Source organism: Microcaecilia unicolor, chromosome 3, assembly GCF_901765095.1.
Source record: "Microcaecilia unicolor chromosome 3, aMicUni1.1, whole genome shotgun sequence".
Lineage (NCBI taxonomy): Eukaryota > Metazoa > Chordata > Amphibia > Gymnophiona > Siphonopidae > Microcaecilia > Microcaecilia unicolor.
In genome coordinates, this window is record NC_044033.1 from 333,372,679 (window position 1) to 333,394,968 (window position 22,290).

Genomic DNA, 22,290 nt, shown 5'->3' on the forward strand with positions numbered 1-22,290 from the left:
GTCCAGAATTTAGAACATGACTTGTATGTTCTCATATATCAATAAACAATTGTTGAATTGAGCACAGGCTAGTGTTTTTTATTTAAAGTTATACACACCTACTCTGACAGGAGTAACAACATAGTTACTCTGAAATAGTGTGTTCATGTGCCAGTAGGAATTAATACATATACATGTATTTTATAAAATTGAAGCTTAACTGCTTCTCCGAGGACAAACAGGATAGCATTTGCCACAGATTGAGTGATGTCATCAGTGGAGCTCTGGTGCAGACGCTGCCCAGCGCTCCAAAGCTTAGAAGCTTTAGGCAGTCTCACCCGCCTAAGTCGTGTGGGACCAGCAGTCATCTTCCCATGTAGCTAAAAGGATGTTTTTTGCTCTCAGTGCAGTTTTTTTTAATCTTGTGGTTGTACCTTCCTTTGGCTTTTTCCTTCATGCATGGGAACACTTTTTGTGCTTTTTAGTTAGCCTTTCTCTTTGTTTTTCCTTGGCTCTACAGCCTGCTTAGGCCTGAGCTACCCATCTGGAACCGTACATACTGATGCCTTCGAGGCCAACATACCAGACTTAGGTGCACCAAAACGTCTTTTGTGTAGAGCCTCACAACTCTTGGTTTCTTTTCTGCATATGAGAACAGAGTTTCCAATTAGAAGCCTTATGGATGGGTCCAAGGCACAGCAAGCACCAGTTGTGATGGTCAGTCATAGACATGACCTTGCTACATTTGGAAACCATTGAGAGGTTTTAGTGACATCGCTGGAAAATTAACTAAAGGAGAATCAAAACTACTCAATTATTTTAGATTTATTTTTTTTTAAATAAGGGGGAAGGTCCTGGAGCTACATTGAACACTGGGGAGTCACCGGCATCAAAGAGAGATCCACCTGCCTCAACTTTGGGCATCGATAGTGTCCATCAGGGCTGAGCTTCTACAGACCTGACACCAAGGACACACAAGGATTTGAAGTAATCCTTGTTGGCATTGAAGGAAAGTGAAGACGCACCGACATTGGTCTTCCTTGAAGCACAGTCTCCGGAGCTCTGGGGCACCAGCATCAAGGCTGAGAGCACCACTCCCCTTCCATAGAGTTGGTGTTGTGACAACAGTCTCCTCTCAGACGGGATCAGATTTCCAATTTGGCTCCTTCATCTTGTCAGGGTGGCAGCCTGAGATCAGCCTAGCCTTTACCAATGTCTGCCTCTGAAGAGTGGCTTTGGGCCATGCTGCAGGAGTTGCTGGAGCGCATCTTGGCTTGGCAGGCTGGTGTCAGCCATGGTGCCAGCACAGCCTATCCTGAAGCCCATGCCCTACTCACAAGCCATTTGTCAGTGCCAGGGCCCTGTCAGGCATTGGAGCCAGCGTAGGCTGAGCTGGTGCTCTTTTCTAATCCATCGGGGGAGGAAGCCCCTCCCTCTGGTATCCAGGAGAGAGCTCGGAATCTGGTGGTCCATGGCAGCACACTCAGCCGTCTCGTGAAGAATATTCTGCTGATTCTGATATGGGCCACTTTTGTGCGACTGATGTAGAACCAGAGGGCCTTTCAGAGGAGGGATCTCTTGGTCTGCCCTCAGATCTTTCCCCACCCCAGGAGGAGAGTTTCCCCCCCCCCCCCTTGTCACCTTTCTAAGACAGATGGTTGAGTCCATCTCATCTAAGTTGGAGATTGAGGATGAGCCTAGGGCAGAGATGTTAATGTCCTTGATTATGATTCTCTTCCCAAGGAGGCCATGGCAGTGTCCGTTCACAGCATCCTTTACTGCCTTAAGGATGCTGTGCACAGTGAGCAGTACAGGTGAAGAATTGGGAGATCCCCTCTCTCTATGTAGCCGATACCTAAGAAGGGTGGACTCATGTACAGAGTCCAGAAGGCTCCTGGATTCAGGAAGCATGAGCTTCCTTACGATTCCATGGTGGTTGAATACTCCCTGAAAAGGACCAGAAGCTCCAGGACCCATGCCTTGGCATCTCCAGGGAAGGATGCTCAGACTCTGGAGTCTTTTGAGATGAAGGTTTTCCAGGGATCTATACTTATTTCCCACATACACTCCTTTCAACTGTACATAAGCGTCCACTTGAAGAACTGTCTCTAGAGCAGTCTGCAGAACTCTGCCAGGTAGTAGCCAAGCGGAAGGAGTGTCTAAAGTACATTCCCTGGGCAACCTATGAAGATTTTGATGTGGTGTCCAGAGTGTCTGCATTAGGTATTGGCATGCACATACTTGCCTGGCTGAATGTTTCAGTCCCTAGAACCAGTGATTCAGGAGAAACTTGTGGATGTCTCCTGCTGAAGAGACAATATTATAAACTTTGGGGACAAGGTGAAGGAGGTTGTTGACTATCAAGAAACAGACTGACACCATAAAGGCCCTGACGGACCACTTCTTCTGTGGCCTCCACTTCTCAGAGGTTTTTGGTTAATGACTAGAAGATAACCTACTACTCTCAAAGATACAGGTTCATCCTTTGTACTTGTCTTCTCCCCCCCACCCAGTAGTCCTTTGACTTTGTTCAGTGGTGGCAGCAGACCCAGAAACCCTAACCAGCTGTCCAATTAAAGCAGGGTATGAGCTTTTGACTGGCTCTAAGAGAGCATGGTTGCCAAAAAGTGACCATCTCATATGGCCTACTGGGGGGGGGGGGGGGGGGGGGGGGGGGAAGCTGAATTTTTTCCTTCCAAGTCAGGTTCCCCTTGTAACCTCAGACTGGTGGATTTTTTGAAATAGTCCAAGGGGGCTGTGATTTTACATTGGCGAGATCTCCTCCCTCCAAATTGCCCGTCAAGATTTAGCTTACAGAGGAACTCTGTTTTCTACAGGCCTATGCGGTTAAGCCCATACCACCATGAGAAGAAGGGAAGGGATTCTATTTCAAGTACTTCTTTGTGCCCAAACAATTTGGGGGGGGGGGGGGTTGTCCCATCCTATACTTAAGGGTCCTGATCAAGTATTTGGTCAAAGAAAAGTTCTGAATGGTTTCCTTGGGCACTCTACTTTCTATGTTTCAGGCAAATATTGGCTATGCTCTCTGGCTTAAAGGATGCTTCCACCCACATACAGATACATCCCAGTCACAAGATATATTTCGGATTCACCAAGGACAAGCAAGCCTATTTATTCTCATGTATAGGTAACGCGATCCTGTGTTGCCCGATCCAGAGCTTATGATAAGCAATTAAGAGGTTTGTGGAGGGTGAGACACGCTGCACTGCACGTGTCCGAGTGCCTTCCTGCCTGCTATGAGAGCGTGGATACCACAATGTATAGTGGTTGCATTTTTTTTTCTGCTGCTCTCCACAGCGCGGTCCAAAGAGCTTTTTCTTGAGTGCCTGCTGGCGTGTTTTTTTTGCATTTCCCTTTTCTTGTTTCCCTGTTGGGTGACTCCTTTTCCTTCCCTTATTGTTTTAGTTCTATTTCCCACTTCTAAGTCTGTCTCCCCCCCCCCCCCCCCCCCCCCCCCACACACACACACATCACTGGGCCGTTTTTAGGCCTTGACTTCAGTTGTGTTTTCCCTTTTTTTTTTCTCTGGTGCCTTCTCCCTTTTTGTAGCACCATTGATCCGTTTAATTTGGCTGCAGAGGTTTTTCCTTCTATGTCTACTCAAACACTGTACCTGGAGCAATCAGACCATCTCTGGCAAGGACACCCATTCTTGGTGTCTTCAGTGCCTAGGGGGCCTGACCATAGTCCTTCCGATTGTGTCCTGTGTCGTATGGAGAAAAGGACCCAGTTGGCCAGAGAGCCTCAACAGGAGAGGATTTTTGGAGCCCGGTCCGAATCCTTGACGTTGATGCCATCGGCATGGTGTTGCATTGGGAGCATTAGTACATATGACTGTTTAGATATGTGGACACTGGGAGCAGTTTTGCATTCAATGGCTCTCCACCTGCCTCGATGCCGACTGCCGAGCAGGGCCTCCGGGACCAGCCTGAATCTGATCCGGCCCCGAGGTAATGTGGGAATTCAACATCGTCCTCACTGGCACCGAGGAGCCTCGATGCCAAGAAGCATCTGCATCGATCCCCCTCGACACACAGTGCCGGGAGCTCTAGAGCATCAAGGAATTCGACTCGAGAAGCGTCGGCAGTTGGAGAACTGCTCCCCCTCCATACAAGAAGCCCCGCTTGGCCCTCAGCCTTCAGTGTGGCCTCCACCAGTGTCGCATGCAGCCCTGGTGTCGACTGCCACCCAAGCTGGTACCCCCTCGATGTCAGAGGAAGTTTCACCTGAGTCGAGGCAGGAGTTGACTCCTCGATACCCCTCCTGGGGACATGGTTCCTCTAAGTCGAGGCTCAGTCTCAGCCCTCCCATAAGGAGTTTTTGACTGACACTGATGAGTGCTCATGGGAGTCAGAGGATCCATTGCACTTCTTGGAAGATGAGTTTTATGGCATTCCGTCTGACCCCTCCCCTCCACAGGAAAGGAGAAAGTCTCCTCCTGAGAGCCTTTACTTACCCTTTTTTGTCAAGGAAATGGTGGCTGCTATTCCATTTTCTTTGGAGGTGGAGGATGAACCCAGGGCCAAGATAATTGAGGTCCTGGATTTTGAATCTCCTCTTAAAGTAGATGTGACTGTACAGCTTCACGAGATCCTGCAGGGTGTTCTTGTGCGGACCTGGGAGTCCTCTGTGTCCCGGTACTACCCAAAAGGATCAATACCATGCCGGGGGAATAACCTTTCTGGAAAGAAGATTGAAGAGGTTGCTGACCAGATCAAGATGCACACTGATACCATCTCTTTTTTTTCTCCCAGTGGGCACCTTCTACATCTGCCTCCTCCTCTAGGAGGTCTTTTGGCAAGTCAAGAAGGGGTGCCTACTGCTTGATCCTCAGCCTGTGGTGTGGCCTCTGCTGCTGTTGCATTCGACCCCGGTGTGGACTGCTACCCAAGCCGACATTCCCTCAACGTCGGTGGAGTAAGCTTCTCTGGAGTCGATGCGGGAGCCAACTCCTTGATGCCGTTCTTGAGGACATGGTTCCTCTAAGTTGAGGCAGGCTCAATGGCAGCTCTCCTATGAGGAGGTTTTGACTGACACTGATGGAGTGCTCATGGAAGTCGGAGGAGGATCCAAGGTACTTTTTGAGGATGAGCCCAATGGCATCTTCTCTGAACCCTCTCCTCCACTTGAAAGGAGAAAATCCCCTCCGGAGAGCCTTTTCCCTCCTTTGTCAACGAAATGGCCGATGCCCATTCCATTTCCTATAGAGATGGAGGACGAGCCCAGGGCCAAGATGCTCGAGGTCATGGACTACAAGTCTCCTAGGGAGGCTGCGACTGTCCCTCTTCATGATGTGCTTTAGGAAATTCTCACTTGAAATTGGGAGTCCCATCTGTTGGTCCGGTACTGCCCAAGAAGATTGACACTTTGTATAGGATCTACAGCACACCTGGATTTGGTAAGCCACAGTTGCCTCATCATTCCATGGTGGTGGAATCCGCCTTCAAAAGATCCAGGACTTTTAGACTATACTTTGGCGCCCCTAGGCAGAGAAGCTTGAACCTTGGACTCTTTTGGTAGAAAGATTTTCTAGGCCTCTCTGCTCGTGTCACACATTTGGTCATACCAGCTCATCACGAGCATCTACTTGCGGGACTCGGTGTGCAAAATGCTAGTCTTAGAGGGTTCTCTTCCATCGGAGCAGGCCGAGTTGCTGCGCCAGTTGGCCAAGCATCAGAAGGCGTGTCGTAAGTTCTTGGCCTTGGGCTCATATGACACTTTTGATGTGGCATCTGGGATCTTTGCCCAGCGTATAGCAATCCATAGACTCTCATTGGAGTGGAGGAGTGGCCTAGTGGTTAGGGTGGTGGACTTTGGTCCTGGGGAACTGAGGAACTGAGTTCGATTCCCGGCACAGGCAGCTCCTTGTGACTCTGGGCAAGTCACTTAACCCTCCATTGCCCCACGTAAGCCGCATTGAGCCTGCCATGAGTGGGAAAGCGCGGGGTACAAATGTAATAATAAAATAAAATAAAAAATTGCTGCATGTTTCTGACTTGGAGACGGCAGTTCAGCAGAGGTTGGTGGATATCCCATGCCAGGGGGGAATAACCTTTTTTTTTTTTTTTTTTTTTTTTTTGGGAGAGAAGGCTGAGGAGTTCGCTGACCAAATCAAGATTTATACTCTTCTCTCTCCCTCCGCGCATTTGCCTCCTCATCTGCATCTGCCAAGTTGAGAAGGCGTGCCTATTACTCCCAGAGGAGTAGGTACGCTGCCTCCTTTCTCTAGCCTGTTCAGGCTCAGCCCCAGCATGCTTTTCCCCCCTCAATAGTGTTTATTTGCTAGGCCTGCCATCCCTATCTGGGCAGCGGAAGCCATGGCCCTTCTACTAGCCTGGAAGAAACGGCATATCCCCTCTAGATACTTAATCACCCCAACCTTGAATCTGCTCATGACAGGCTTACACCGTCAGGCAGTAGCAACCTCCCCAATTAGAAAGGAGCCCAGTATTCAATAGATAGAGTAATATAGTTTATTAGCATTGTCATCTCACCCAAAGATGGTACAGGCAAGCAGGTATTCATATGATGGTACCGCAGTACACGGCACGTCTCTCTCTAGCCTTCTGAAGACTTCTCTTGTAGCCTTCCTTCTCCCTTCTTTTTCACTCACTGATCTAATACCCCTCAGACTGCTGCTTATATACAATTTTAACCCCATTCATTCCAATGGACTCAAGCTTGCTCACCAGAGATCTTAGTTCTTATCAGTTGTTGATCAGAATGATTTCACAAGTTCTCAAGCTCTAACTATAAACAAGATATGTCCAGAGCACATCTTGTGAGATGACTTCATAGGTCCTTCTGCTCTCTTCAGCTCCCCCCTCCCTTTACTTGCATCTAACCCTCTACTATCTTTCATTTAAATCAAAACATCTTGGGTCATGACTTCTTGCAGGTGCCAGTCTCAGGATTGTGGACAAGAGCAAATGCCCCCTCCCTTGCTAGCTCAGCACTTGCTACAGTGAAATATTACTGTGTCAAAGGTGATATCTGATTTTTACAAGCTAGCTCTCTGGGAACTCATTTCAGCTTGTGCTGCAGAAAGATGTACTTTGTACCAGAAATGATTTTTGGATTTTAAGAGAGGCCTAGCTCCTTAGCCTAAGCCATTGGCCTGTATTTTACTGAGAGCAAGGGCTAGCATAACTCTTCAGTAGCCTGCACCTAAAGCCCCTGCTGCTCCCTAGTCAAAGCAGGGAATGAGATTTTGACTGGCTCCAGCAAAGCATAGCTGCTATCAAATTGTTCATTCTGGATGCCTTGCCAGTCGGGGGGAGGCTGAAGTGTTTTCATGAGAGATGGCCCTTATAACCTCCGACCATTGGATTCTCCAAATGGTCCGTCTCGTATACGCCCTGAATTGGCATTGGAAACCTCCAAATTGCCCATCGAGAGCTCTTTACTTCAGCTCTCATCACGAGCAGGTACTTGCAGAGGAAGTGTCGGCTCTTCTGAAAGCCCATACAATCTAGCCTGTTGCACCAGGGGAAGAAGGGCGGAGATTCTATTCCAGGTACTTCTTTGTGTCCCATCCTAGATCTAAGGGCCTGAACAAATTCCTGGTCAAAGAGAAGTTTAGGATGGTTTCCCTGGGTACCCTTTAACCATGATTCAGGAACATGACTTAAAAGGTGCAAATTACACACATCTCAATACTTCCTGCCCTACACATTCCCTGCTGGAATACCTTCTACACCTGTCCGAGTCTGGTCTCAAGACCAACTCCGTAAAGGTTCACCTAAGTGCAATTAGTGCTTATCAATGTGTAGAGGGTAAGCCCATCTCTGGACAGCCTCTAGTTGTTCTCTTTATAAAAGGTTTACTTTTGTGAAAGTCCCTTGTCAAACCTCCACCTGTGTCATGGGACCTCAATGTCGTTCTTGCCCAACTGTTGAAAGCTCCTTTTGAGCTACTGAATTTCCGTCATCTGAAGTACTTGACCTGGATGATCATTTTCTTGGTGGTTGTTACTTCAGCTCATAGAGTCAGTGAGCTTCAAGCCCTAGTAGTGGATGGCCCTTATACTAAGTTTCATCACAACAGAGTAGTCCTCCGCACGCACCCTAAGTTCCTGACAAATGTGTTGGAGTTCCATCTGACCCAGTCGATTGTCTTGCTAACATTCTTTCCCTGACTTCATGCCCATCCTGGTGAGAGTGCCTTGCACACCTTGGACTGCAAGAGAGCGTCCGCCTATTACATGGAGCAGACTAGGCTCCACAGTCCACCCAACTTTTTATTTCATTTGATTCAAACAGGATGGGGGTCACCATTGGGGAAACACACAATCTCTATTTGGCTGGCAGATTGCATTTCCTTCACTTATGCCCAGGCTGGGCCGACCCTAGCGTGCCACATCAAGGCTCACAGTGTCAGAGCCACGACTCTTGTCAATAGCCCACTTGTGGTCAACCTGCATTGAAGAAATTTGTATATAGTTTCAGGTTAATCTGAGTTCTGTTCTCGCCATTGCAAGGCACAGATGACCAATTTTTGTTGTTTTCAGTGAGCCTGGATTCTAGAGATACTCTAGTTGTTAGAATTATGGCCTGCTTGTTCTTGGAGAAAGTGAAGACTGAGAACAGCAGGCCTTATATTCTTACAAACCCTCCCCCTTGGAGTAGTCGTCTCTTATTAATGCAGTAAGCACGCTCTCGCGGCGGGGGGAAGGCACTCATGCATGTACGGTGGAGCATGCCTCACGCTCCACAAAAGCTCTGTTTAAATCTTGTCAAAATCTCCGGACTGGTCAGTGTGGGATCGTGTTACCCAATTGTGAGACCATAAGGTCTGTTGTCCTTGAAGAATGCCTGCTAAAGGTAAGTATCTTCACTATACTGGAGGTTTTCCACAGAGCACTAGCTATTAATGCCAATGATATTGGTGAGAAAAATCAGTTTCTCTATCTCTATCTGCTGGTAGGCAGAGGGATACAACCCAATAGGATTATGCAGCCAGACTAAAAGAAATTAACAGGTATGACTAAATTTTACCATGATCTCCTAACTAGTTATCTGTCTAGGTTGTTTTGTAAAAGCCAAGATCCAAACAAAAATATGGCAGTCCTCAGATGTGGAATAACTTTTTATTCTTGTTCATACAGACTGCAAAATTGCTTACCTGCAATAAGGGTTTTGTTCAGATAGCAAGATAAATCAGATATATACCCATCTGCTATTCAGGGAATTGACATCTAGGCTATGCACAGCTGCTATGAGAGCTGTGAGAGAGGTATTTGTATCACTGGCCTTTGATAATGCTCTGGTATATCTGATTTGTTTACTGAGAATCTGTTATGGTATACTCCTGCTTGCTTTTCAGGCTGTCAGGCTATTATTGCTTTAAATAAATTTTACAATTGATATTTTATCAACAGGATTAGATTAAAATGTACAGAAATATAAACCAAATTAGTGTCATGATTTTAATTTTCATGTTTTTTTTTCTGTTTACAGTTCTTTTATCTATTAGGAACAATCAAGTGGAAAAATGGGTAGATCTAATACTCGATCGCATTCTTCAAGATCAAAGTCCAGATCGCAATCCAGTTCAAGATCACGGTCTAGGTCGCACTCCAAAAAAAAGAGATACAGGTAAGTGTGTAGTACTTGAAGAGATTAGAAAAGGCAGGCTTTGACAAATTATTAAGTCTAGGAGCCAGCAGCTGAGATCTCTCACATCGTCTCCCTTCCTATCCTTCCAACATTGTCTGTAGCAAATCTTTTTTTTTTTTTTTTTGTGTAGGGGGTGGGTGGGAGGGGAGTAGGGGTAGAAATCACCTCACAGATAAGGAGTACCCCTAGGCAAAGAAGCATTAGCAAATCAGTCTAGTTGTCTCTGCAAATCACTGACAAGCTAGCAGGTTAGAAGGTTTGCTGGGAATTCCCTCATATTGTATCAGGCTTTTCCTTGTCATCAAGCAGATGAAGCCATTACGTATGGGTTATGTCCATCAACCAGCAGGGGAGATAGAGAGCACTCAAACTTTCACAGTGCCCTCTTGGCCAGCTAGCTCCACTGCCTCTTCAGTATTCTCTATCTCCCTTAGCAGGGTGGCTGCAGCTTGTTCGAGCTCCAGAAAAAATCTGCCTGGAGGTGGTTCCTGGCTTGCCAGTTGTTAACCGGGGTGTTGGAGGCTATAGCAGCTTCACTTTAAAGGCACATAGGTTAGCCCTTTCCCTGCCTTACCCATACCTCTGTGGATGTGGACATATTGCCTTGCTTTCCCTGTCCTTACCCACCAACAGTGGATGCAGGCATGTAGGTTCGCCCTTTCCCTGCCTTTCCCACTCATCTGAGCCTCCGAAGTCTTCAATACCTCTGCTTTCCTCACAGCTTAAAAAAAAAAAAAAAAAAAAGTCGCGTCGCGTTTTTAAACGCAGAGACGCTAGAACAGAGGTTTTTTGACCTGATTTTCAGCAGGATCGTAGTTGTACACTAGATCCTTTGAGGTAAGAGTGTTTTCCAACTCCTCCGGGGTGGGCCCGCGATCGGGGCGATTTTGGCGCGAACCACCATTTTGGATTTTACCGCCGTTTTTCGGCGATGGCTGCGGACAATGTAAAGCGCTGTTCCACTTGTGGCAGGCGCAAATCAGCAGCAGGGCTCTGTAAATCGTGCTGTATTGGCGTAGGAGCCGGCCCGAGCATGGCGAGCGATGTTTCTTCCCGCTCTGAGCTGGCAGTGGGCGCCATTTTGCTTACACCGCATGGCGCGGCCTCCGTGGACACGGAGAGACCTGAGCCGGGTGGGGCACCTCGAGATGAGGTTATTTCAGGAGTGGCTAGCACCGGACAGGATTTGGGTGCCCAGGGTGAGATTTTCTCCCCGGATTTTGTGCTTTTGCTGCATAAAGCATACATGATGAAAAGAGCCCTTCCTCAAGGGTCGCCTGAGGCTCCTCTGATTGCCCCCCCGATGGATTCTGGCCTGGGACTGCCCAGTGAGGCTTTTTTCCCGGATGCTTGGCCTAAAGATAAGCGCAGAAGGGTTAATTCCCCTTCAGATTGTGGTGCACCTTTTTCCCCCCGTGGTCGGGGTGTGAGGATTCGGAGAACTCTGACAGACGTTCTTGGTCTGAGGAACCAGAGTCAGGTGCGGATTTACCACAGGATCTGGATGATCCCTCCGCGGTGAGGATTTTCCACCGTGATGAGCTGCCAGCGCTTATTTCAGATACCCTGCAGGCCCTCTCGATTGAAGATCCTGACAGTGGCATGGCCTCCTCGGCTAATCCCAGGATGGCTAGTACCAAGAAAGCTGCTCGGGCCTTCCCTTTGCATGACTCCATCCTAGAGCTGGTTTCGGCTCAGTGGGCTGACCCCGAGGGACCTTTGAGAGTTTCCAGGGCTATGGGGCAGTTATACCCTCTGCGTGAGGGACATATGGCTCGTTTTCAAATGCCTACAGTGGATGCCCCAGTCACTGCGGTGACAAAGAAAACTACCCTCCCTGTTGAAGGAGGTGTTGCCCTGAAGGACGTTCAAGACCGTAGGCTGGAAACAGCGTTGAAACGGTCCTTTGAAATTGCAGGTCTCACTGTTCGGGCGTCTGCATGCAGCTGTTATGCTGTGAGAGCCTGCCTAGCTTGGCTGCAACAGGCAGTGGCTCAGCCCGGAGATGGAGCGGAGCCCTTCTTGGATGTGGCTCCGCGGATGGAGGTGGCCTTGTCCTTTCTGGCTGATGCCCTTTATGACCTTGTCAGAGCTTCGGCTAAACAAATGGCAGCAGTGGCGGCTCGCCGTCGTCTGTGGCTACGACACTGGGCAGCGGACATGGCCTCTAAGCAAAGGTTGGTGAAGTTGCCTTTTCAAGGACTTCTCCTATTTGGTGAGGAGTTAGAGAAAATTGTGAAAGGCCTGGGTGATCCAAAACCCCAGCGCTTGCCCGAAGATAGGCAGAGGCCTTCCTCTAAGGGCCAGGCGGTCCACTCCTCGTACAGACCTCGCTTCCGTGAAGCTAGAAGGTACCGCCCGGGGCGTTCTGCTGGGTTCACTTCACGTGCCCGTGGTCAGCAGAGGAACTCCTTTCGCTCGGACAAGCGTTCCGCAGCCGGTGGCTCTAGACCAGGAGTTCAGGGGCGACCCTCTCAATGATGGTGCGCCGGCCCTCTCCTCGATGCCTGTCATCGGAGGACGGCTTTCCCTCTTTGTCGAGGAGTGGGCCAAGATTTCCTCAGATCAGTGGGTTCTGGACCTGATCAGAGATGGATACAGAATAGAATTCAACGCCCCAGTAAGAGACGTGTTTGTGGAGTCCCGATGCGGTTCTGCCGTCAAACGGGCGGCGGTGGAGGAGACTTTACAAGGTCTGATTCAGTTAGGGGCAGTGACCCCGGTGCCTCCCGCCGAGCAAGGCTGCGGCCGATACTCCATCTACTTTGTGGTGCCGCGAAAAGGTGGGTCCTTTCGCCCTATTCTGGACTTAAAAGAAGTGAACAAGTCCCTGAGAGTGCGGCATTTCCACATGGAATCCCTGCGCTCCGTCATTGCGGCGGTTCAGCCAGGAGAGTTTCTCACGTCTCTAGACCTGAAAGAAGCTTACTTGCACATACCGATTTGGCCCCCGCACCAGAAGTTTCTGAGGTTTGCGGTGTTGGGAAAACATTTCCAGTTCAGGGCCTTGCCTTTTGGCCTCGCCACAGCTCCCCGAACCTTTTTGAAGGTAATGGTGGTAGTAGCTGCTTTTCTCAGGCGAGAAGGTATCAGGGTTCACCCGTACCTAGACGACTGGCTCATCAGAGCAGACTCTGCAACAGAGAGCTTACAAGCTACAGCCAGGGTGGTCTCAGTACTGCAATCTCTAGGCTGGGTCGTCAATATGGCCAAAAGTCGCCTGTCCCCTTCACAATCTCTAGAGTTTTTGGGGGCCAGGTTCGACACAGTCTCGGGCTATGTGTTCCTACCCGAGCTAAGGCGGTGCAAGCTTCAGAATCAGGTCCGTCTGCTCCTGAGGATGCCCCGCCCGCGAGCTTGGGACATTGTCCAGCTGCTGGGATCGATGACAGCCACGATGGAAGTGGTACCCTGGGCGAGAGCGCACCTGAGACCTCTACAGTATTCCCTACTCCGGAGATGGTCTCCTATTTCTCAGGATTACCAATGCAAACTTACTTTGGCTCCCTGCGGCCCATCTCAGCATGGAGTGATGGCTCTCGGACAGCATGCTGCGGCGAGGAATGCCGCTGACGCTCCTCATTTGGTGCCTAGTGGTAACAGATGCCAGCCTGAAGGGTTGGGGCGCACACTGCAAGGGGAAGCATGCCCAGGGTCTATGGACACCCGAGGAGTCGGAGTGGTCCATCAACCGCCTAGTGTTGAAAGCGGTGTTTCAGGCGCTTCTGGCCTTTCAAGTGACCCTGGAAGGATTGGCTGTCAGAGTGATGTCGGACAACACGACAACGGTGGCCTATATAAATTGACAAGGCGGAACAAGGTGCAGAGCACTAGCCGCGCAGGCCAAACTGATTTGCCACTGGGCCGAGCTGCATCTTCAGTGTCTGTCGGCAGCTCACATTGTAGGTCAGAGCAATGTGCAGGCCGATTATCTGAGCAGGCATCAGATCGATCCAGCAGAATGGAATCTGGCAGACGAAGTATTCCTGCAGATCTGTGCCAAATGGGGCAAGCCCGTGATGTATCTAATGGCGACAAGTGCCAATACCAAAGTCCCGTGCTTCTTCAGCAGACGGAGAGATCCTCGCTCGGCGGGGTTGGATGCCTTGGCTCAACCCTGGCCTCCGGGTCTACTTTGTGTTTCCCCCATGGCCCTTGATAGGGCGCCTGCTCTTGCGGATTCGGCTGCACCCAGGAGAAGTGGTCCTCATCGCCCCGGATTGGCCAAGGAGACCTTGGTATGCAGACCTCCGACAGATGCTCCTGGAGGCTCCTCTGCCGTTACCTCTGGTACCGAACCTGTTGACTCAGGGACCGGTAGCCATGGAGGACGCCGGCCGCTTTGGTCTTACGGCATGGCTATTGAGAGGGCGCAATTGAGGGATAAAGGTTATTCCAATAAAGTTATTTCCACTCTCCTGCAAGCCCGCAAGCGGTCCACTTCCGTGGCTTATGCCAGGATTTGGTGCCTGTTTGAGTCTTGGTGTGCTTCCAGAGCCATTGTTCCAATGCGGGCTCCTGTCTCGCCGATTCTGGACTTTTTGCAGGAAGGTGTACAAAAAGGCTTGGCCTATAATTCCCTGCGGGTGCAGGTGGCAGCGTTGGCCTCCCTTCGTGGTAAGGTGGAAGGTGTGTCTTTGGCTGCTCACCCAGATATGGCACGGTTTCTTAGAGGGGTGCTTCGGCTCCGACCTCCAGTGTGAGCACCCTGTCCAGCTTGGAACCAGGGGCTAGTTTTGAAAACCCTGCAGGCATCTCCTTTTGAGCCGCTTCGGCGAGCATCGGAGAAAGACTTGACACTGAAGGCCGTTTTTCTGGTGGCCATTACCTCGGCGAGACGGGTGTCAGAGCTCCAGGCGCTGTCCTGTAGAGACCCATTTCTGCAATTTTCAGAGTCTGGAGTCACGGTTCGGACCGTGCCTTCCTTTATGCCTAAGGTGGTTTCAGCCTTTCACTTAAACCAGCCTATTTTCTTGCCCTCTTTTTCAGAGGAAGAGTTTCCAGAATCTTTTGTGCAGCTGCACCTTTTGGATGTGCGCAGGACTCTGCTGCAGTATCTGCGAGTTACTAACTCTTTCAGGACGTCTGATCATCTGTTTGTTTTGCTATCCAGTTCTCGCAGAGGGTCTCCAGCGTCTAAAGCCACTATTGCCCGCTGGCTCAAAGAAACTATCTTTTCAGCTTATCTGCTGGCCGGCAGGGTTCCGCCTGTAGCCTTTAAGGCACATTCTACTAGAGCGATTTCTTCCTCTTGGGCTGAAACTGGAGCACTCTCTCTTCAAGAGATATGCAGTGCAGCAACATGGGCTTCTAAGCTCTCCTTTGCCCGACATTACAGGCTGGATGTGGCTGCCAGGAGGGATGCGCGTTTTGGTGCACAAGTGCTAGCGCGTGGTGTGGCTTGTTCCCTCCCTATCTAGGGATTGCTTTGTTACATCCCATACGTAATGGCTTCATCTGCTTGATGACAAGGAAGGGAAAATTAGGTTCTTACCTTGGTAATTTTCTTTCCTTTAGTCATAGCAGATGAAGCCATGAGCCCTCCCTGTATGATTGTCTGTATGCTGTGAATCTGTTTTTCAGGTTCTGTTCTAATTTCCTGAAGTTCCTTCCTTGGGAGAAAGTTGGAAAACAATCTTCAGGATTCATGTTCAGTTTAAATTTAGGAGGATGTGTTCATTCCCTCCAGCATGTTTTTTTTTTGGAGGATGTGTTGATTCTCTCCAGGAGGCGCGTGTGTTCCCCTCCAGTTCTATAAATAGGAGGATGAGTTCATTCCCTCCAGTGTGTTGGGAGGATGTGTGATTCCCTCCAGGAGGCGCGTGTGTTCCCCTCCACTTATACAATAAGGAGGATGAGTTTATTCCCTCCAGGAGGATGTGCATTCCCTCCTTTATGAGTTCATGCCCTTGTGATGGGCCATCGTTCGCTGTGAGGAAAGCTCTTGTGATTCCCATTGCGGTTTGCCATACTGCTTTGGAAGCTTCAAATACTGAAGAGGCAGTGGAGCTAGCTGGCCAAGAGGGCACTGTGAAAGTTTGAGTGCTCTCTATCTCCCCTGCTGGTTGATGGACATAACCCATACGTAATGGCTTCATCTGCTATGACTAAAGGAAAGAAAATTACCAAGGTAAGAACCTAATTTTCCCATATCTTTTTAAAAACATTGTAATAATGTGATTTGTGTATCCGGGGTGGGGGATAGTCGAAAATGGGAATAGGCTTATTTACTACATACTAATGTGATCTTTTTCTTGGTTCTATGCTGGGGATTAGTTCTGTATTGTAAGGTTTGGTTTTCTCTTCTTCTGGAGTTGTCCGAGGAACCGTGGAGATTGGACTGTTTTCCAACCCTCATCACTCAGAACGAGGGGTCTCTTCTACATCCCAACCTCCAGTCCCTGGCTCTCACAGCCTGCACGTTGAGAGCTTAGAATTTGCTTCCTTGGATCTTTCAGAGGGTATCTCTCGAGTCTTGCTTGCTTCCAGAAAACATTCCACCAAGAGGTGTTACTCTTTCAAATGGAGGAGGTTTGCCGTCTGGTGTGACAGGAAGGCCCTCGATCCTCTTTCTTGTCCTACACAGACCCTGCTTGAATATCTTCTACCGTTGTCAGAGTCTGGTCTCAAGACCAACTCTATAAGAGTTCATCTTAGTGTGATTAGTGCTTATCGCCGTGTAGAGGGTAAGCCTATTTCTGGACAACCTTTAGTTGTTCGCTTCATGAGAGGTTTGCTTTTGTCAAAGCCCCCGGTCAGACCTCCGCCATTGTCATGGGATCTCAACTGCATTCTCACCCATCTGATGAAAGCTCCTTTTGAGCCACTGAATTCCTGCCATCTGAAATACTTGACCTGGAAGGTCATTTTCTTGGTGGCTGTTACTTCAGCTCGTAGGGTCAGTGAGCTTCAGGCCTTGTTGGTGCATGCACCGTATATAAAGTTCCATCATAATAGAGTAGTCCTCCGCACTCACCCTAAGTTCCTGCCTAAGGTGGTGGTATAGTTCCATCTGAACAGTCAATTGTCTTGCCAACATTTTTTCCCTGTCCTCATACCAGTATATCAAGTTCCATCATAATAGAGTAGCCCTGGCGAAAGCAGTTTACATACCTTGGACTGCAAGAGAGCATTGTCCTTTTACGTGGAGCGGACACAGCCTTTCAGACAGTCCGGCCAGTTATTTGTTTCTTTTGATCCCAACAGGAGGAGAGTCGCTATTGGAAAACACACAATCTCCAATTGGCTAGCAGATTGCATTTCCTTCACTTATGCCCAAGCTTGGCTGACTCTAGAGGGCCATGTGAAGGCTCATAATGTTAGAGCCATGGCTGCGTCAGTGGCTCACTTAAAGTCAGCCTCCATTGAGATTTGCAAGGCTGCAACGTGGTCATCACTCCACACATTCACAACTCACTACTGCCTTCAGCAGGATACCCGACGCGACAGTCGGTTTGGGCAGACAGTGCTGCAGAATCTGTTTGGGGTTTAGGATCCAACTCCACCCTCCTAGACCCATTTTTGTTCTGTTCCAGGCAGCACTCTCAGTTAATTGTTTATAGTTTTCAGGTCAATCTGTTATATCCTCGCTGTTGCGAGGCCCAATTGACCAATGTTTATTGTTTTGAGTGAGCCTGGTTGCTAGGGATACCCCACACGTGAGAACAAGCAGCCTGCTTGTCCTCTGAGAAAGCGAAGATACTTACCTGTAGCAGGTATTCTCCGAGGACAGCAGGCTGATTGTTCTCACAAACCCGCCCACCTCCCCTTTGGAGGAGTTATTGTTGTTTCTTGTTTATATGCTTTTTGATTTAACTAAAGAGGCACGCTCGCGCGACGGGTGGGAAGTGGTTCGCGGATGCGCGTTTCGTGCTTCCCGTGTGATGGAACTTTCCCGAAAGACTTTGACTTTTAGTTTGCTTGCAAAATTTTGTTTACCGATTCCTGGGCCGCTGTGAACGACGACCTACATGTGAGAACAGTCAGCCTGCTGTCCTTGGAGAATACCTGCTACAGGTAAGTATCTTCGCTTTATTTAAGATGAGAAGGGAGTGATCTTCCTTTGAGAGTTCATCTATTGAGCTGAAATTGTAATTGTATGTATGTTTATAAAGATTAATATGTGGCTTATTTCACTGATGTAGCACCCCTCTTTACATACCCCCCCCCCCCCAACTGGATCATATACTCTTTTAATTAAAAAAACATGAATGTGAACCTGTTTATTTTGAATGTCCTTTGTCACTTGAGTCAGTAGCATACAAAATCTAGAACTTGAAACTTAAAAACCTAAGAATATTTATAAAAGATCTTTAGCCTATTTTAGGAGTATGAATTACTGAAAGAAATACTCCCTCTACCCCATCCCCTTCATTCTAGTCTTCCAGCAACTACTTATGTTGAAACAAAAACTTAGAGAATAAACTACAAATAGAATACCAAATAGAAGAAAGTGGCATAAGAACCCTTCAAGACGCTACAGTTTAAGTTATTATACCAACACATAGCCCAAAACTACTGCTGCCCAAGTGATTGGCTAGGGTCAGTGACATTGCATAGGGAGAGACACAAGACATGCTGGATGTGCCTTATCTGCTGTCACATATTCTTTGAAAACAGGAATAGATTTGGGAGGATGTAGTACTAAAACAACCTATTCTCCAAGGAATAGGATGGTAAGAATGAAAAAGGGGCATGATCAAATATTACTGCAAGCTATGAGGTGGCCAGATTGATTCCAGCAGGCTACAGTGCTCCCAAAAGTAGACATTTTAGTACCTACTGGTTGGTCATAAGCACTCTCCAGCAATGCTGGGAGACCTAGGAGGCTAGATATTTAGGTAACAATCTCTAGTTCTGATGGCAGGTCCTTTAGACCCGACTTAGGAACCACTGAGCTAGAGGATCACATTTTTTTTCCACTTTTAATATTGTAGGATTAGAAGATATCAGAGAGAACCAATTTAACACATGTTACAAATAGCAGTGCAAAAGATGCTGGAGGGTTTTTTTCATGGTTATATCTTTAATTTGAATTTCTCAATTTTATTAGTAGATAATAAAAATGAAATAGAGGAAAGAAAGTTAGATGATACCTTTTTTATTGGACTAATTTTTTGATTAGCTTTCAAAGGTAACACTTCAGATCGGAAGAAGGGTTACCTTAAGCTAATAAAAAAAAATGTAAGTCCAATAAAAAAAAGGTGATATCTTAATTTCTTTTCTCTGTTTTGATTTATTTCTATTTATTACCTTTAAAAGTAGGCTAACATAATTACCACACCACTTTACTCAATTTTATTCAACATACAAGTCAGTTCTGTAACTGGGCACATGCAGTTATGCACATCTTATACATGTATGTGGCACTTTAATTATTACATCTGCAAGTGCACTATGCTCTATGCAGAATTCTGTATGTAAATGCTGTAGTACATAACTGAAAAAAGATGTACACATGGGCAGAGTATTAGTGTGTTGTTCACAGGCTATGGGGTACTATCAGTTATTCTCGTTGCATGGTGTGCTTAGATGTGTCATGTAGTTCTACATAAAGTTCAGACCAAAGCAGCTTTATATTAGTATTCTATGTTGGCTTAGGTGGGCCCAGATGCCATTATAGAATTAGTCATCAGCATACACTATTGTGATACCTAATTAGAGTCACAAAGTTATAGAATTGCCCCCATAAGGTTTGTCTAACGGTTTTTAAAATTTAATTTGGACTTGTGTATGTTAACATACACAAGTCCAAAGTGGGAGTTGAGGAGTGGCTTAGTGGTTAGGGTGGTGGACTTTGGTCCTGGGGAACTGAGGAACTGAGTTTGATTCCCACTTCAGGCACAGGCAGCTCCTTGTGACTCTGGGCAAGTCACTTAACCCTCCATTGCCCCATGTAAGCCGCATTGAGCCTGCCATGAGTGAGAAAGCACGGGGTACAAATGTAACTAAAAAAAACAACAACATTGCAATGAATACAGAGCCACCTTAAGATTTGCCATTTTTGTTTTTTAGAAAATGTTATTTAACTTGCTGTGTGCTGAATTTTAGCTATGACGGTCCATTTTATTTTTTTTAATATTTAAAACTAACTTTATATATTTTATAATGCTTTGCAATAGAATTCTTGCTGGATTTCTTTTTACTGGCAAATTGAATTTAATTCTTATGCATAGACAGTGCTTATTACTGTGTCCTAATTTTCTTTTCTGTTTTAGTTCTAGGTCTCGTTCTAGGACATATTCACGATCTCGTAGCAGAGATCGTATTTATAATCGAGACAACAGGGATTATCGCAGAGATTACAGAAATAATAGAGGAATGAGACGTCCTTTTATTTACAGAGGAAGGGGGAGAGGGTATTATCATCAAGGAGGAGGTAGATATTTCCGAGGAGGCTACAGGCCTATGTGGAATCGTAGGCACTCACGGAGTCCTCGACGAGGGCGTTCCCATTCCAGGAGTCCAAAACGGAGGTCTATGTCTTCCCAAAGGTCTAGAAGCAGATCCCACCGATCGTATAGATCTTCCAGGTCTCCAAGGACATCCTCATCTCGATCTTCATCCCCGTATAGCAAATCACCTGTCCCTTCCAAAAAGCGAGGGTCTCTTGAAAAGCAGGGAAAAAAGACTGATGGAGGCGCCTCACACCACAGCCCTCTGAACAGTAAATCTCAGAATGAACAAAAAGATGCATTTGAACATGATGCATCAGAATCCCTTGATGAGTTGAATAAAGCAGCGGTGCATGGGGATAGCTGGACTGGCCTTTCTACATATGATAACAGTCCAAGGTCCCCTCTTAGTCCATCTGTTGCCTCACCGTCCAGTCTGAGTTCATCTCGCTCAGATGCTCCTCTGCTTAGCACAGTTCATTCAGGAAAAAACACTTCTCCACGTTCACATTCCAGACAGCGTAGCCCTCAGAGGTCTGACTCTGGTTCTCTGGAAAATGGTTCTGCTCGTTATAGCCCCTCGCAAAATAGCCCATTGCACCACATCCCATCCAGGAGAAGCCCTACAAAGACAATGCCATCTCAGAGTGCTCCAAGAGAGGAAAGCCGCATACGTTCTTCATTGTACTGCAATGCTGGTGACCAGGAAGTTACAAAGGGTGGAAAGGTTTTGAAAAGGTGAGTCAAAATTGTAACTTCAAAATTAGCAGCAGTTTCTTTGGCTACCTGTGGGCATCTGAGTTATAACCAAAGGTTTGCTTTGGTGCTTATTTTCAAAGATGTAAAGAAATTTGGAAAAGTGCTTGTTCAATTATTTTACCAAGAAATAGCATAATTTGCAATAGGTCTGTAATTTTCAGGGTTATTTTGATCTAATGTAGACTCCTTTAAATAGGGTTGAATCACATTCTGTTTTAATGGCTTAAGGAACCCCCCCCCCCCCCCCCCCCCCCCCCCAATAAGGATGCATTCTGACAGTCCTTGTTTAGATAGTTTAACAAGCCAGGAAGAATATGGATCTAAGTCACATGTAATGAGTTAAGACTATTCAGCATCCTGACAATTTCAACCAAGTTTACCAATTTGAAGAAGTCTGGAGCATTCAAAGCTATCTTGGTGCAGGTGGTTTCATTTTGTGGAGGGGTTAAAACTAGCTCTAGTTCCATAGAAAAAATGTAGTAGAGTTATTACTATGTAAATCTGAAGATACTGCATTTGTCTTCTCAAGTGAGTGAGAAGACAAGTGGTAGCTGTAACCAAACTTAGTTGTTTTTTTTTTTAACACGTTCTGACTGTAACTATACTGTTCCTTGTCATCAAGCAGATGAATCCATTACGAGTGGGTTGTGTCCATCAACCAGCAGGGGGAGATAAAGAGCACTGAAAAACCATAGTGCCTCATGGCCAGCTAGCTCCATCTGTCTCTTCCGTATTCTCTATCTCCCCAGCAGGGTGGTTGCACCTTTTTCAAGCTCCTTCAGAAAATCTGCCTGGGGTGGCTCCTGTGCTTTTGCCAGTTATAGCAAGGGTGTTGTGGCTGATGGTGCCCACTTTAAAGGCAAATAGGTTGGCCCTTTCCCTGCCTTACCCGGCCCCCGATGTGGAAGTAGACAAATAGGCAAGCCCGGTCCCTGTCTTTGCCCGCGCTGTGGATGTAGGCACATAGGTTCGCCCTTTCCCTGCCTTTCCCACGCTAGTGATCCTCCGGCGTTGGAAATTTGCCTCTTTCGCTGTTGCCTCAAACTTTCCTCACAACGTTAAAAAAAAAAAAAAAAAAAAAAGTTGCGCCGCTCTTTGGTGCTGCGATCCCAGAAAGAGGTTTTCTTCTGATTGTGCAGCGTGACCGGAGCTCGGAGACTCGGTCTGGTGAGGTAAGAGCATTTTGTACCTCCTCCGGGGAAGGCCTGCATTTGGGACAATTTAGGCGTGAATCCGCCTTTTTGAATTTCTGCCGTTTTCGGCGATGACTGCTGAGAAAGTAAAGCGCTGTTCCGTTTGTGGCAAGCGCAAATCTGCAGCAGGGCTCTGTAAGGCGTGCTTTTCAGACGGTAGAGCCGGCCCGAGCATGGCGAGCGATATTCCTTCCCGCTCTGTGGAGCTGGCAGCGGGCGCCATTTTGGAACAGCATGGCGCGACCCCCGCTGAGGCGGAGGGGTTTGAGCCTGGAGGGGCGCCTCGTGTAGAGGCTAATAAAAGAGCTGTTCCCCCGGACTGGAACC

General features: G+C 47.6%; 1 protein-coding gene across 8 annotated transcripts in view; it reads left to right on the plus strand.

Moving 5' to 3' along the window:
• BCLAF1 (BCL2 associated transcription factor 1) overlaps nt 1-22,290 on the plus strand; it is a 247,097-nt gene that overhangs the window by 41,495 nt on the left and 183,312 nt on the right. For all 8 annotated transcript variants that reach the window (XM_030198433.1, XM_030198437.1, XM_030198438.1 and 5 more), the window contains exons 2-3: nt 9,459-9,596; nt 19,835-20,749. In XM_030198433.1, coding sequence (XP_030054293.1) covers nt 9,493-9,596; nt 19,835-20,749 — 1,019 coding nt within the window. In that variant the 5' untranslated portion in view covers nt 9,459-9,492. The remainder of the gene's footprint in view (nt 1-9,458; nt 9,597-19,834; nt 20,750-22,290) is intronic.